General features: G+C 37.8%; 1 protein-coding gene, 1 long non-coding RNA gene and 1 pseudogene across 11 annotated transcripts in view; 1 reads left to right on the top strand and 2 right to left on the bottom strand.

The window, feature by feature from the left end:
- Window positions 1–15,884, bottom strand: part of LOC309627973 — a 67,235-nt gene that overhangs the window by 27,287 nt on the left and 24,064 nt on the right. The gene's annotated exons all lie outside the window — the stretch shown is intronic.
- LOC309627849 (RE1-silencing transcription factor-like) overlaps window positions 1–15,884 on the top strand; it is a 29,230-nt gene that overhangs the window by 1,855 nt on the left and 11,491 nt on the right. For 3 of the 9 annotated variants that reach the window (XM_082390116.1, XM_082390117.1, XM_082390115.1), the window contains 2 exons: window positions 5,825–6,728; window positions 11,960–12,043. In XM_082390116.1, coding sequence (XP_082246242.1) covers window positions 5,834–6,728; window positions 11,960–12,043 — 979 coding nt within the window. In that variant the 5' untranslated portion in view covers window positions 5,825–5,833. Of the gene's footprint in view, window positions 1–656; window positions 3,473–5,824; window positions 6,729–11,959; window positions 12,044–15,884 lie in introns of all 9 variants that reach the window. The other 6 variants (XM_082390113.1, XM_082390110.1, XM_082390112.1 and 3 more) reach the window with 4 other exon arrangements.
- LOC309627924 (EKC/KEOPS complex subunit TPRKB pseudogene) lies at window positions 1,966–5,798 on the bottom strand (annotated as a pseudogene). Its single transcript has one exon. The product of its transcript is annotated as an EKC/KEOPS complex subunit TPRKB pseudogene (transcript).

Below are 15,884 nucleotides of genomic sequence, written 5' to 3'. Positions count from 1 at the left end.
GTCCGTAATTTTTTTTTTTTTTTTTTTTTTACTTTTTAACAGGTCGTCATCTGAAAAAAAAAAAGAGAAAGAAAGGGAAAGAAACTAAGTGGTACATTTAATAATATAGTTGATCCTTGAACAATACATGATTGAACTCTGCGGTTCCACTTATACGTGGATTCTTTTCAAGAAACATTGTAAATTTTTTGAAGATTTGCAGTATTTTGAAAAAATTAACAGATGAACCATGTAGCCTATTAATATAAAAAAAATTAGGAAACACATGTTATTAATATGTAAAATATATGTAGATAGTAGTCTTATATCATTTACTGCCATAAAATAACAAAAATCTAATAAAAGGTTTAAAATTTATCAAGACTTACGCACACAAACTCATAACCAACCATGTATGAGTGCCATTCACAGAAATGCAAACATGAAGATTCATTATTAAATCATAATTGCTTAAAATTAACTGTAGTACATACTGTACTAATGTAATAATTTTTTTGTGGCCACCTCTTATTAATTTTGGTGAGCTCAAGTGTTGCAAGTATCTGCTTAAAATGCCAGGTGAGGTAATCATCTCCATGTGAGCAGTCTCTCCAGTAAATTGTGTGGCAATAAAAAGTCACCACTCACGGTTCTCGCATATTTTTCATCCTGTTTAGTGCAATACCAGAAACCTTGAATAACATCATGGACCCCATAGTGCCACTTGTGATGCTGGAAGTGCTCCCCAGAAGCAGAGTACAAGAAAAAGTTGAATTGTTTGATGTGTACTGGGGTAGATTGATATCTGCACTTGAGGTTGCCCACCATTTCAAGATAAATGAATTGACCCTAAGGACCAGTGGTTAAAAAAAAAAGGAAATTTGTGAGGTCATCACTGCAGCTATGCCAGCAGGCCTGAAAACCTTGCATGTTTTGGGAAATACCTTTTTATCTCGAATTAAAAATTCAGTTTTTACGTTGGTGCAGGATTGCTATAAGTAAGGCATACCTATGGACTCTAAATATGATTTGAGAAAAAGCAAAGTCATGATGACTTAAAACAAAAGGAAGGTAAAAGATCTAAAGCTGGAGAATTTTATGCCAGCAAAGGTTGGTTTGATAATTTTAGGAAGAGATTTAGCTTAAAACATGTCAAGATAACAGAAGTAGTGTCTGCCAATCAAGACACAGCAGACAAGTTCCCAGACACCGTTAAGAAAATCATTGATCCAGACTTCCCAATCCACTGGTGGCACAGTGAATAAGATCAGTACAGGGGGCCCAGTTTCGATCCCTGGTCAGGGAACTAGATCCCACGTGAATGCCGCAACTAAGAGTTTGTATGCCACAACTAGGGAGCTGGAGAGCTGAAACTAAGACCTGGCGCAACCAAATAAATAAATAAATAAATATTAAAAGAAAGTCGTTGATCACAACATTGTAAATCAACTATACTTCAGTTAAAAAAAAAAACCTGTTCAGATTGCTATTCTTTTTCTCAATGACTTTTTAATTGAAGTATAGTTGATACAATGTTGTATTAATTTCTGCTGTACAGCAAAGTGATTCAGTTATACATATATATAAATTCTTTTTTTTAATATTCTTTTTTATGGTTTATTGTAGGATATTGAATGTAGTTCTTTGTGCTATACAGTAGTACTTTGTTTATCCATTCTATATATAATAGCTTACATCTGCTAACCCCAACTTCCCACTCTATCCCTCTCCCAATGCCCCCTCCCCCTTGGCAACCACAAGTCTCTCAAGGTTTTTAATGCAGACAAAAGTGCCCTATTATGGAAAAAAATGAGACAGAGGACATTTATTAGGAAGAGAAATGAGCACCAGGATTTAAGGCAGGAAGGGATAGGCTAACTCTTCTGTTTTGTGCAAATGCAGTGGGGTTTAGGATTAGGACCGCCCTTAAATAAAGCTGCTAACCCCCAAGCCTTGAAGGGAAAGGATAAACACCAGCCACCAGTCTTTTTTTTTTTTTTAATTAATTTATTTTATATATATTTTGACTGCGTTGGGTCTTTGTTGCTGCGTGTGGGCTTTCTCTAGTTACAGTGAGTGGGGGCTACTCTTCGTTGCGGTGCGCGGGCTCTAGATTGCAGGCTCAGTAGTTGTGGCGCACGGGCTTAGTTGCTCTGCGGCATGTGGGATCTTCCCGGACCAGGGATCGAACCCGTGTCCCCTGTATTGGCAGGCGGATTCTTAACCACTGTGCCACGAGGGAAGTCCCCAGCTGCCAGTCTTTTGGTTGTACAACAAGAAGGCCTGGACAATGAGAACCCTTTTTCTGCATTGATTCCATTGATACTTTCTCTCTAAAGTCAGGAAATACATTGCCAGTAGGGGACTGCCTTTTAAAGTAGTTTTGATTTGGACAATACCCCTGGCCACCCAGAACCCCATGAGTTCAACATTAATGGTGTTGAAGTGGTCTACTTTCCCCCAGACAGAACTGTCTCTAATTCAGCCTCTAGATTAGGGAGTCTTTAAAGCTCATTACACGTGGTAGTCTATGGAAAGATTGGAAAGATTGTCATTGCTGTGGAAGGGGAACCCTGATAGAACATCATGAAAGTCTGGAAGGATTACATGATTGAAGTTGGCTGTTGTTATAGGAAAAGCTGTGAAGACCGTCAAGCCCCAAACAGTAAATTCCTGCTGGAGAAAACTGTGTCCAGATGTTGTGCATGACTTACAGGATTTACAACAGAGCCAATCAAGGAAATCATGAGATTCTGGATATGGCAAAAAGAAAAAAAAAAAAGGTGGAGGGTGAAGGGTTTCAAGATAGGAATCTTGGAGAAATTCAAGAGCTAATAAACACATCAGAGGAATTAAGATGACTTGATGGAGATGAGTGCTTTCGAACCAGCGCCAGATGATGAGGAATAAGATGCAGAAGAAGCAGTGTCAGAAACAAATTGACAATCTGGCAGAAGGGTTCTGATTATTCAAGACTGTTTTTGACTCCTTTCACAGCATGGACCTTCTGTGATACAGGCACTAAAACTAAAGCAAAGCGTGGAAGGATTGGTACCACATAGAAACATTTTGGGAGAAATAAAAAAAGCAAAAAAGTCAGACAAAAATTAGGATGTATTTCCATCAAGTTACAGGAGTGTGCCTGGCTCTCCTGCCTTACCCTTCATCTCCTTCACTTCTTCCACCCCTTAGACAGCAAGGCCAACCCCCTCCTCTTCCTCCTCTCAGCCTCCTCAGTGTGAATGAAGACTAGTAGGATGAAGACCTTTGTGATGATCCACTTCCAGTTAATGAATAGTAAATAATTATCATACTGTACAGTTAATGAACTTATCTATTGTGTGTGAGTGTCTTGTGAAAATCTAGTAACTTTATGGCAAGAACCCTGAGACGTTATTGTGTCATCATCTTTATCGCCTACAGGTTCATTGTGTAGAACATGGTGTGCAAAACCTGTATTGAAGTGGATAGCCTATCCTTACATTGGTATAAGGTGACTGATATTTAATATAAAATTAATGATGTGTTAGTTTTCCTACTGTTTTATAACTTTGCTTTCAAAAATTATAGTACCATACAGTATGCCTTTCTCTCTCCTACTTGGTCAAACTGTATCAGCCTGTTATCTCAGGTAAGTGGCTTTTTAAAAAAAATGTGACATTTCCAATGCTGTATGATGAATATAACTGTAATACTATATGCCATAAAATTTCTATAAAGATTCATTTGCATGTACACTAGACAACCGGGATGCAATCGTGTTGATTATATTAGGTTACCATAAAGCAATCATATTGCTGCTTCTTTGTTGTCAATGCATAAATGTTATACCTGTAAATAAGTATGAATTTCTTTTTCATATTTTCATTTTTAATGTCTAGTGTTAGTAATATGTTTAACATCAACAGTATTTTGTATCGTATAAGACAAGATGGATGTCTTATACACATGTTGTACACAAACTTATGGTATCAATAAATACAGTACTTTAAATATATTTTCACTTATGATTTTCTTTCTTTAAGTGCTGAAAATTTTTAATATTTCTGTCATTTAACAAAACATCTTTTTTTTTTTTTTTTTCCAATTTATATTTTGGCCACACTGCACAGCATGTGGGATCTCAGTTCCTTGAGCAGGGATTAAACCCACGTGCCTCCGCACCCCGCCATTGGAAGCGCGGAGTCCTAACCACTGGACCGCTAGGGAAGTCCCCATTTCACAAAACATCTTTTGTTGACATTCTACAAATGATACCATCCAATAATGTCCCAATACTTTCTTCTTGTGAAGATAGTTTATATATCTTTTTGATTTCTGTAATATGTGTTATTTCTGGGAGATTTTTCAGAGAAACTTGACCTTCTATCGGAGATATTAGGTCTCCTTGATTTATTTGTTTTTCTCCCTCTTCAATATAAGCAGTTAGAATTGATGTGTCATTTGCCGAGGTACCAAATTTTTTCAAGGCCTCTGAAGTGTTGTTATTTGGGGAAGGATTGAAAATAATTTCAGTAGATAGAGTTCTTGTCTTCATTTTTCCCAGTTTGTAGAGGTGAACTGCTTTGTTTGCTGCCACAAGTATCTGAAATGGATCGACAGTCACTGTAGGGTTTATTAACGAGCCATCAGTGTCACCTTCCATGGCCTTTATTCTCAAGCATTTTTTACATCATTAAATAACAGGAGGGTCACCCTGTGTTTGGGAAGTAGGTCCAGCTGATGTGTTAACTGCATTTCATAGATAAGCAGGATTCAGCGGGCCCAGAACCCCAGGACTAGCTCCCTATTCTGCAAGCTACTTTGTCACAACTTTGGTGAGTCGCAGGCTTATCAGGATGATGTATCGCTGCTAGGCTGTCAGCCCTCAAAGGGAGAGACTGAGCTGATTATTGCCAGGCTGCATCCCAGGACCAGGCCTCGGAAGGTGTTGGATAAATGAAGGCATCAAGAATCACGGGCATCACCTGGAAAATCACAGTCATGGGTGCTGGGGTTGAGTCTCCCGTTCCCGCTCAGCCCAGCCCAGCCTGGCCCCTCTTATGATTTTCTTAATAACATTTTCTTTTCTCAGCTCACTTAATTGTAAGAATACAGTATATAATACGTGTAACATGCAAAGTATGTGTTAATCTACTCTTTATGTTATCGGTAAACTTCTGGTCAACAGTAGGCTGTTGGTAGTTAAGTTTTTGTGGAGTCAAAAGTTATACTCAGATTTTAAGATAAACTACACCAGGGAGTTAGTGCCCCTAGCCCCTTGTTCAACGGTCAACTGTAGTTTATTCTTTTGGAGGTAGTTGAGTTTATATGAGATTTAATCCATTGGCCAATAATTACAGGCTTCTACTTTCCAGACTGTACTAAATAAGTGCACAGTTGGCTTTTGAATTTTTCCCCTTTCTGATTCAGACCAGTAAACTTTTGAAGGGGGATTTGAGAGGACAGCAGTTTACTGTTCATATACGGAATTTAAAATAAAATTTTAATTAGCACTAAAAATGAAGGTTACTTATATTTTTCCACTAGAAAAAGTAAAAGTGCTTGAGGGAAGGCAAGCCAGTGGTAGACCTAGTAGATGGATGAGTTGTGTCAAACGCTTGATAGAATTTTTTGTAGGGGGTCATAGAAATTTTTTTGATGACTGTAGTAAAGAGAATTTGGAATTACAAAATATTGTAAAGGCTTATTTTCAGTAGTTAATGAGGCTGATTGAGTTTAAAGATTATATGGGAAAATGTATTTTTTTAAGTTACGAAGAATTACAGTGATGTTGTGGTTTTAGACCAGTAAAAGTTGTGTTTAAACTGGTGCTTTCGTGTTATTTGTTTTGTTTTGAATGCAGAACACCGTTATGGCCACCCAGGTAATGGGGCAGTCTTCCGGAGGAGGAGGTCTGTTCACCGGCAGTGGCACCATGGGCATGGCCTTGCCTAACGACATGTATGACTTGCCTGATCTGTCCAGAGCTGAACTGGCTGCGCCTCAGCTCATCATGTTGGCAAATGTGGCCTTAACTGGGGAAGTAAACGGCGGCTGCTGTGATTACCTGGTTGGCGAAGAAAGACAGATGGCAGAATTGATGCCTGTTGGGGATAACAACTTTTCAGATAGTGATGGAGAAGGACTCGAGGAGTCTCCTGAGGTAAAAGGCGAGCCCAGTGGGCTGGAAAACATGGAACTGGAGAGTTTGGAACTCAGTGTTGTCCAACCACGGCCTGTGTTTGAGGTGTCAGCTGCCTCAGAACCGTACAGCGCAAATAAAGATCTTCCTCGGGAAACACCTGTAGCAGAGGACAAATGCAAGAACTTGAAGACCAAGCCCTTTCGCTGTAAACCATGCCAGTATGAAGCAGAATCTGAAGAACAGTTTGTGCATCACATCCGAGTTCATAGTGCCAAGAAATTTTTTGTGGAAGAAAGTGCAGAGAAGCAAGCCAAAGCCAGGGAATGTGGCTCTTCCACTGGGGAAGAGGGAGATTTCTCCAAGGGCCCCATTCGCTGTGACCGCTGTGGCTACAATACCAATCGCTATGATCACTATACTGCTCACCTGAAACACCACACCCGAGCCGGGGACAATGAGCGAGTCTACAAGTGCATCATTTGCACGTACACCACAGTAAGCGAATATCACTGGAGGAAACACTTGAGAAACCATTTTCCAAGGAAGGTATACACATGTGGAAAATGCAACTATTTTTCAGACAGAAAAAACAATTATGTTCAGCATGTTCGAACTCATACAGGTAAGAGGACCTTTCTCATTTATAAGTGTACTCTACCCCCCAAATGAAACACTTTAAAAATGAAAAATTTCAAACATCTCAGAAGCAAAGAGAATGCCTCGCTGCACCCATGGGTCCCCATCCCCTATACTCAACAGTTATTAATATTTTGTCACATTTGGCAATTCATTTTTTTCAATAACAGCTTTATTGAGATGTACTCCACTCCCACACAGTTCATCCATTGAAAGTTAGAATGCATTGGTTTTAGTGTGTTCACAGACTTGTGCAGCCAACACCACAGTCAATTTTAGGACATCTTCACCCCAAAAGGAAACCCCTCTCAGTGGTTGCTCCCCATTTCTCTCCAACACCCCTTAATTATTCACTTTTAAATTGACTTTCAAATCTTTGTAATTAAGGGGTCTCATTTTTTAAAAACAGTGTAACTACTGATAGTTATGTGAACATTTTCCTGATACGAATTGGTACCTTTGAGGACTGATTGCTGGACTGAACAAAATGGATAGGGTAACCTAGTACTCTACTCTTTGCATCAGAAGTGAAAAGGGGCTGTGGAATGCTGTTTGCATCAGATCCCTTTTTGAGTAGTTGTCACTCTGCAGGACTGAACCCCATGCTGAAGTGAGTCATACTGAGGAGAGGAATTGATGTTGCTTTGCTTAAGTGGTAGACATAAACAAGAAAACTTGCAGATGAAATTCCATTACAAGAAAGACCATGTGTAGCAAGCTTCCTAAGCTCTAGTTGATGGCTTCTGTGTAATTTAAAGCTGTAAAATCTAGTTATGTAAAAATTTGCAGTCTCTTTGGAATTTGTTGTAACCTGTGATTGATTGTCTCCAGGCTTCGAAACCATTTTATTTCAAAAGTAAAAAAGTATAAACACTTCACAATTACATGGCATAGGAATGAGAGTTACTTGGGAATCCTACACCATTAATCACTTAACAGTTTTAATTAAACAAACTGTTAGACTAAACTAACCTCACCTGCAATATCATAAAACAAATCCCAGATACCATATATTCTTTAGCCGTAAGTACTTTATATCCTTTCACAGTTTTCTGAAAACCTTGGGGCCTAATTTAGAATTGGCCATAATCTGTAGAGCTTTCAGGTAATAACTGTGACATATGGTAAAAGTGCATGACTTTTATGTGTACACCTTTATGAACTTTTTAAAATTGAGGTATTATTGACAATGATGAAGTTTTACAAATATATATACTCATAGCCACCATGCAAGTCAACATAAAGAATATTACCATTGTTGGGACTTCCCTGGTGGTCCAGTGGTTAAGACTCTGTGCTCCCAATGCAAGGGGCCTGGGTTCGATCCCTTGTCAGGGAACTGGATCCCGCATGCTGCAACTAAAAGATTCCCGCATGCTGCAACTAAAAGATTCCCGCATGCTGCAACTAAGACCCAGCACAGCCAACTGAATAAATAAATAAATATATTTTTTAAAAGTATTAAAAAAAAGAATGTGACTAGTGTCTTTGTCTTATTAAATTTTGATTTTTTTGGTGTCAGTTATATTTTGATACTTTCAAAATTGTTGAGTCAGTGAACAATTTAAAAATTATCCCCCAAATCTAAAAATGTTTTCAACAGTAAGTCTAAATTAGTTGATTTAAGACATTTTTAGAATTAAGAAAAAAAAGGAAAATGGAGAGAACTGGAAAAATTTCAGTTTTGTTGTATATTTCCAATTTTTTATGTATACTTTTTTTTTTAAGTAGGATCTCTACTTTTTGCCATTTAATTTTTTTTCTTATAGTGGTTTATTTTCACTTAATTACAGTCCAGGTGACTAATTTTAATAGCTGTATTTTATATACCTCATCATTCATTACTTAACTTTTTCTCCACATTAAAGTTGATATTTCCACAATAAGGTTATGACTTACATAGCTAACATTGGTTGTACATATCTCATTTCACATTTTAGTGTTAAACTTATTTGGACTTAATACATTTTTAAAAAAAATTATTTATTTATTTATTTATCTTATTTTTGGCTGCGTCAGGTCTTAGTGGCGGCATGTGGGATCTTTCGTTGCCGTGCGTGGGCTTCTCTCTAGTTGTGGTGCAGGGGCTCCAGAGCACGTGGGCTCTGCAGTTGTGGTACACGGGCTCATTAGTTGGTGGAGCTCAGGCTCAGTTGCCCTGTGGTATGTGGGATCTTAGTTCCTGGACCAGGGGTCGAACCCATGTCCCCTGCATTGGAAGGTGGATTCTTTTTTTTTTTTTTTTTTAATTAATTAATTTATTTTTAGCTGTGTTGGGTCTTCGTTTCTGTGCAAGGGCTTTCTCTAGTTGCGGCGAGCGGGGGCCACTCTTCATTGCGGTGCGCGGGCCTCTCACTATCGTGGCCTCTCTTGTTGCGGAGCACAGGCTCCAGACGCGCAGGCTCAGTAGTTGTGGCTCACGGGCCCAGTTGCTCCGCGGCATGTGGGATCTTCCCAGACTAGGGCTCAAACCCGTGTCCCCTGCATTGGCAGGCAGATTCTCAACCACTGCGCCACCAGGGAAGCCCGGGAGGTGGATTCTTAACCACTGGACCACCAGGGAAGTCCCTGTCTTAATACTTTTTAAAAGCTTTTCCCTCCGGTATTACCTAGTTTGTGGTTTTTTAAAAGAAAAAAATTTCAAAACGGTTGGTGTATAAACGGAAGGATAGTATTTTGATTATGTAAATTCTGAGAGTATCAGTGGTATTAAACGCATGGTTCTGAAGTTGTATTTATGGAAAAATTCATCTAGTGCTGAAGAGCAGAGATAAGAAATGATCATCAACAGGAATCGCTTGTTTCTTATTTCTCACTTAGGTAGCCTGCGTTTCAAGTTCACTTAGTGGGTCTCTTATGTTCCTGTATTGAGGGCTCAGTGTTAGGTGCTTTCTTCTACTCTCTGCTAATCTTCAGAACAATTTACTGAGGAAAACAGGGTAAGTGTTTACTGAAAGCCTAAAGTGATGTGCTCAGGGTCACATACAACTAAGATTCAAAGTTCCGAATCTCATTTCTGTAGGTAGTTATCATGTTAGGGGGCTGAGGATTTTCATTTCAGTCTTCAGTCAAAAGATTTTTCATTTTGTGGTCTCAATATTTAACCAGTTCACAAATTCTACTTTTTTTTTTAATTAATTTTTATTGGAGTACACAAATTCTACTTTAAAAGATGACATTTAAAAAAAAATGACATTTTTGCCTATATGTATGTCTGAAAAATTACTAGTGTTTCTAGAGTATTTATGCCTTTTTTGGTGAGTTGCACAGATAGAAGCAATCTATTTTGTTATGAAGAATTTAAAAGTAAATTATCCTTAGTGGATTGTTCATGTTAATCTGTAAGGGTATTAAATTTTTTTTCCATTAACTTATTTATTTATTTATTGGCTGCATTGGGTCTTTGTTGCTGCACATGGGCTTTCTCTAGTTGCGGTGAGCGGGGGCTACTCTGTTGCAGCACGCAGGCTTCTCATTGCGGTGGCTTCTCTTATGGAGCACAGTCTCTAGGCACCTGGGCTTCAGTAGTTGCAGCACGTGGGCTCAGTAGTTGCGGCACGCCGGCTCTAGGGTGCACGGGCTTCAGTAGTTGTGGCACACGGGCTGTAGAGCACAGGCTCAGTAATTGTGGTACAGGGGCTTAGTTGCTCTGCGGCATGTGAGATCTTCCCGGACCAGGGATTGAACCCGTGTCCCCTGCATTGGCAGGCGGATTCTTAACCACTGTGCCACCAGGGAAGTCTGTATGTATCTTCTTTACAGAAATACATTCAACGTTTTTTAAGCTGTTTTAAAATTCTTCCAGGTCGAAGTAGGCATTTTGTTGCTATAATGTATTTACAGCTAATCTATAGCTACTGGCTAATAACAGCTGAATAGTTACTAGGAACACATTTCACAGTCATCAACTCATTCTGTTTGTTTATTTATTTATTTATGGTTGTGTTGGTTCTTTGTTGCTGCTCGCTATCTTTCTCTAGTTGCAATGAATGCGGGCTTCTCATTGCAGTGGCTTCTTTTGTTGCGGAGCAGGGGCTCTAGGCACACGGGCTTCAGTAGCTGTGGCTCGCAGGCTCTAGAGCGCAGGCTCAGTAGTTGTGGCGCACGGGCTTTGTTGCTCTGCAGCATGTGGGATCTTCCCAGACCAGGGCTTGAACCCGTGTCCCCTGCGTTGGCAGGCGGATTCTTAACCACTGCGCCACCAGGGAAGTCCCATCATCAACACATTCTCTTTTTTCTTTCTTTTTTTTTTGTACTTGTCTTTTCCTTATCCCATTTTTTTAGACACATCTATTACTGTAACTTATAGTGTAGACAAAATAATAACTGATGGTTATTGAGGCCTTTATGTGCCAGGCACCGCGTTAAATGCTCTGGATATATTATCTTGATTTAAATTCTCACAATTCTAGGAAGTGAAGGTACTATTACAGATGAGGAAGCTTGCCTGAGGTCATAATTATTACCTTGTGGCTAAAGAGTATATGAAAACAAATTAGCAAGCTGGTTTTTTGATATGTTTTGTGGTTGACAATGTGCTTCCAAAAAATACACACTTCCTGCCTTTGAGTCTTAAATTCTTTAGTAAATCACTGGCCTCTCATCTTCAGTTGCTCTCAGTCCCTGTGGCCTTATGATTATAATTTGTTTTAACACTGACCTATTTTATAAAAGTTCTATCTACCACTTGAAATTTTTAGCTTAAAACAACAGCTTCCCCACTCAAAAATGTTATTGCTTTAAGCTAACAATTTCAAATGGTAGATTTATCATTTATAAGGATCAAAAAAGTTACCTAAGTCATAGCATCAGAAAATTTGGGTAGATTTTTTTAAAAAATTTTATTGAAGTATTGTTGATCTACAATGTTGTGGATTTTTTTTAAAAGGATAATTCTAATTTTATACCTGATCTAAGATACTTTTTCATTTCTTAATATTTAATGTAATAACATGTAGCATTATTGTGAAAATTAAAAGGGCTGTGAGAATTCAGAAAGCCAATGGTATTTTTTGTCAGCAAAGCTAAAATAATGTAGTTAGGTGTATTCTGAATAATCTTTCTAATACATGATAAAAATTGATCATTTTGCCAGGGACAGGAAAAAAGAAATCCTTGTTAAAAAATGCTCAGTACTGAATGATGTGTATATTGTTAGTGAGAATTGTAATTGCATTATTTTATCATATTTGAACACTAATCATTATATTTTTGTAGGAGAACGTCCATATAAATGTGAACTTTGTCCTTACTCAAGTTCTCAGAAGACTCATTTAACCAGACATATGCGTACTCATTCAGGTTGGTAATAAATGGGAACGTTTCTATCATCTTTGGTATACTACCATTATAAGAAAGTTCTTCTAGACTTGGAACTGGGTCCTTATTTATAGTTCATTTATGATATAATTTTGAAATTAGAGTTAAAAATTCGTGGTCTACTAGTGTGGAGCTGTATTTAAATGGAGATTCCTAACCAGGGAGTCTGTAGGTGGAATGTCCAAAACTAAATATAAATGTATGTGTGTACTTTTTCTGGGAGGAGTGTCCTTAATTTTCATCAGACCTTCATCAAGTTCCATGATGTAATAAAAGTTGAACTGCTATCATAGACCAAGGCTGGTTTATCCTTTTTGAACAACCTCTGCCTTCTTATACTCCTTCCCGACTCTCCCTCCGCATCCCCAACAGAGTATAACACCAAGTTTCATAGTGTGTGGTTGCCAGGTTCCAGGGGTTCCTTCTTAGCTACCTGCTCAGGTCCTGAAATTTGGCTTTATTCTCTTGACAGTTGGTAGGGCATCTGAGGACTGATTTATAAAAGTCAAACTTTAAAGAATGATAAATAGTCCAGGATCCCATTTTATTAGCCTATAATAGATAAAATGCAGGGCTATAACAAGTGGGAGATTTATATCCCCTCTAGTGACTGAAATTATCATGATCACCACCAGAATTGGTCCCCATTATCAAAATACGTAGGTAGATGGCAAAGTTAAAAAGCATAGTGGTCTTGAATGGATAATTATTTCATTTTGGCCACACTGACCCTGGGTGAGCAGTCACATCTGATCAGAGTACTCTCTTCCTAAATTTAGAAAATATACCCCTGTGGAGGAGGTATGCTAAAATCTTGCTGTTTACCAAAGTGTATGTAGACCCAACTCCCTTAAGTTAACAGTTAGCAATTACCTTAGGTTAACAGTTTGTGCTGTCTAATTGGATAGCCACTAGCCACACCTGAATTTAAACAGTATGAAGAAAATTATGTAAAATATCTATTTTTTAATATTACACGTTGGCATGATACTGAATATATTGGGTTAAGTAAGTAGTAAAGTTAATGTTACCTCTTTTTTACTTTTGTAATGTGACTGCTAGACAATTTAAAGTTACCTATGTTGCTTGCATTTTATTTCTATTGGATATTGCTGTTTTAAGTCAGTGATTGAGTAAGACTTGATTATAGTATGAATTCTAATTTGAGCAGCTCTGAGGGCTCACAGCATGCTCACTGGCTCAACTTGACCTTACACTCTTGTCAAGTTTTATACTTTGAATGTTCCTTCTCAATCTTCTAAACTATTGAGTCACTTAACCAGAAACCTGTTTTTAGTATTACTTTTGGGTGCTTCCTGGTTTCATTTTCTGTGGGTAATATGGTTGCTTTATTGAGGGTAGGCCATCATATCCTACTGATACTTGTGCTCTAGCCCTTAAATAAAATATTTAAGAGTTTTCATGAGTTGGATCATTTCCGTTTTCATAACTGTCTCATGATGAGTAAGTTCTGTTATTGTCACCATTTTACAAATGGGGAAACTAAGGCCTTGGAGAAATATGGCCCTTTTTCCTCTGGAATGTCCCCTCTTCTGGATTTGTGTAAACTTGCTTTCTCATAGTATCGTTTAGTTTTTCCTCTGTCCCTGTGCCTTGTATAACTTGTACACTGGAAATTAAATCTAAATGCTTGAATTGTAGTTAATAATGTGCCTCACTTGAAGTCATATCTGGTTGACCTAATACTAGTGTCACTGGATCAGAATGACAACACACTTGTATTTTTTTCATTGAATCGATAATACTTTTGTCACTGTATAAATTTTTATCTATGGTGTTTTACACCAGACAATAATGATTGCCTGAATGATTTTGCATTGGTTACTGTTATCTTTTGTCTGCTATATTTTAAAGGTGATTTTTAGTAGTTGCTGTTATAGTACAGCAAGTATTTAAAAAGTGTTAAAATAATGAGTAGCAGTTACTATTCATTGTATGCATGCTGGGTACTGAAAAATTGGAATTTGTTATCTATAATCTTAGTACCTCTAGAATACTTAAATCCCAGTTTATAGATTAGGACACTGGCTTAGAGAAGATAAGTGTTTTACCTAAGGTTAATTGTCATTCTTGCAATTTAGAAGAGCTCGGATTTGGCCTCAACTCCCCCACCCTCATTTTCAGTCATCAGCAGTGTTTAAAGAATATTATGGCTCAGAAAATGGCTCAAGAAGCTACAGCATAGCACAGAGTATGGAGAGAGCAGAGCCATTGTCTTTTTCTGTATGCCAACAATTTGTGAGTCACAAACCGGAAACAAACATGGTTAGTTTGTTTTGTGTATGAGTGTGCTGAATTATTTCCAGCCGATCCTATGTTTTAGTACTTCTCTTAGAAGTTGCTGATAATAACACTTGCAAATTAAGTGAGGCTAAGTGTGGTCAAATTGGGTAGGTAGTCTTTCTGACTGGGTTGCATGGCGTGAATATCTTGGATGCTTTCTCTGTGGTCTTGAGTCTGATCTTTATAGGTCACCTTGGGCATTCACTTCCTTGTTCATGTGAATGTATTTTAGGGAAGAGAAGTGTATGCTCAGTCTCTTATTTCTGGAAGAGACTAGGCTCTGCTGAGTTGGTACATTTTAGCTAAAATGACAGATTGGTTTATAAAGCAAAACCACATTGGTTATTTCCTTGGAGCACTTCCATTAGGGTAGGTCTTCTGAGGCCAAAGTAAGAAGGGATCAGAGTATTGGTTTAGTGAAATATACAGACACACTAACCTAATCTGGTGTTATTCTGTGTTTTATTGGTGTTTGTAACTAATGGTTTTGAAGTATCCTCACTTGGGTAGTCTAGAGATCCTGACATAATCCACAGCTCTCCATTTCCTATTCTGAGTGGATATGCTACCATTTCATCCTGGAGGAAATACATCCAGTTTATGATGTTTTTGTAGGTATCACACTGGATAGTTCTCCTGTCCTGCCAGCATAGGAGTTCATTTTGAATATTTTCCCATTATGAGTGTAATGGATGTTTGTTAAAGGAAACTAACAACTTGGCAAGTTCCACCTCCATCAACTACTCTTTAAGACGGAAAAATATTTTTTTCAGCAAAAATTATTTTCCTTTCACCAAGTATTTGAAACATGTTATGGTTTGAGAGTCTTTTTGTGAATTTTAGAATAATTTTAAAAATAGTATTTTATTAAGGTTTAATTGATACACATGAAAATGCACACATCTTAGGTATACAGGTCAGTGACCTTATGTATGTTTTCTCTTGTTTGACTACCATCTAGGTGAAGACAGGAAATGTTTTACCGCCCTCAGAAAAGTTCTCTCCTTACCCTTTCTAGTCAATACTCCCATAGTCTCCCCTCAACTGATACTCTGATTTAAATGTAACATCCTTCTGTAAAATATTTTTGAGATTCATTCCATGCTGCATTATCAGAACTTTGTGTTTATTGCTGAGTAATATCCCCCTATTACTCTTTAATTAAAAGTTCCCTTGTTACTCTTTCTGGGCTCTTCTTGATAAGAATGTGTAAAGCTTGTAAAACTCCCTTTTTGAATTTCCCTTATCTCTATAAATTAATTTAGGAAGAATAAAATAGACATCTGACATATTTATAAAGATCAAAAACAGGTAAATATTACTGTTGGTACAGGGCAAAAGAATTTTCATTGAGCTAGGTATTAATAAACTAAACTTGATGAATAGATCTTTCAATACAAGAAAGAGGTTAACGGCAACAAAGCAAAAATGTGGGTAGGGTGAATGAAGCAACTAAATGATGCCATCACTGTTTAAACAGAGTCCTACGAACTCCCATTCCCTGACCATTTCACAGATG

The sequence above is a fragment of the Balaenoptera borealis genome (genome assembly GCF_965194805.1).
Source record: "Balaenoptera borealis genome assembly, chromosome: 4".
Classification (NCBI taxonomy): domain Eukaryota; kingdom Metazoa; phylum Chordata; class Mammalia; order Artiodactyla; family Balaenopteridae; genus Balaenoptera; species Balaenoptera borealis.
The sequence above is the reverse complement of the archived record's forward strand: the minus strand, read 5'-3'. Positions and strand labels throughout refer to the sequence as shown.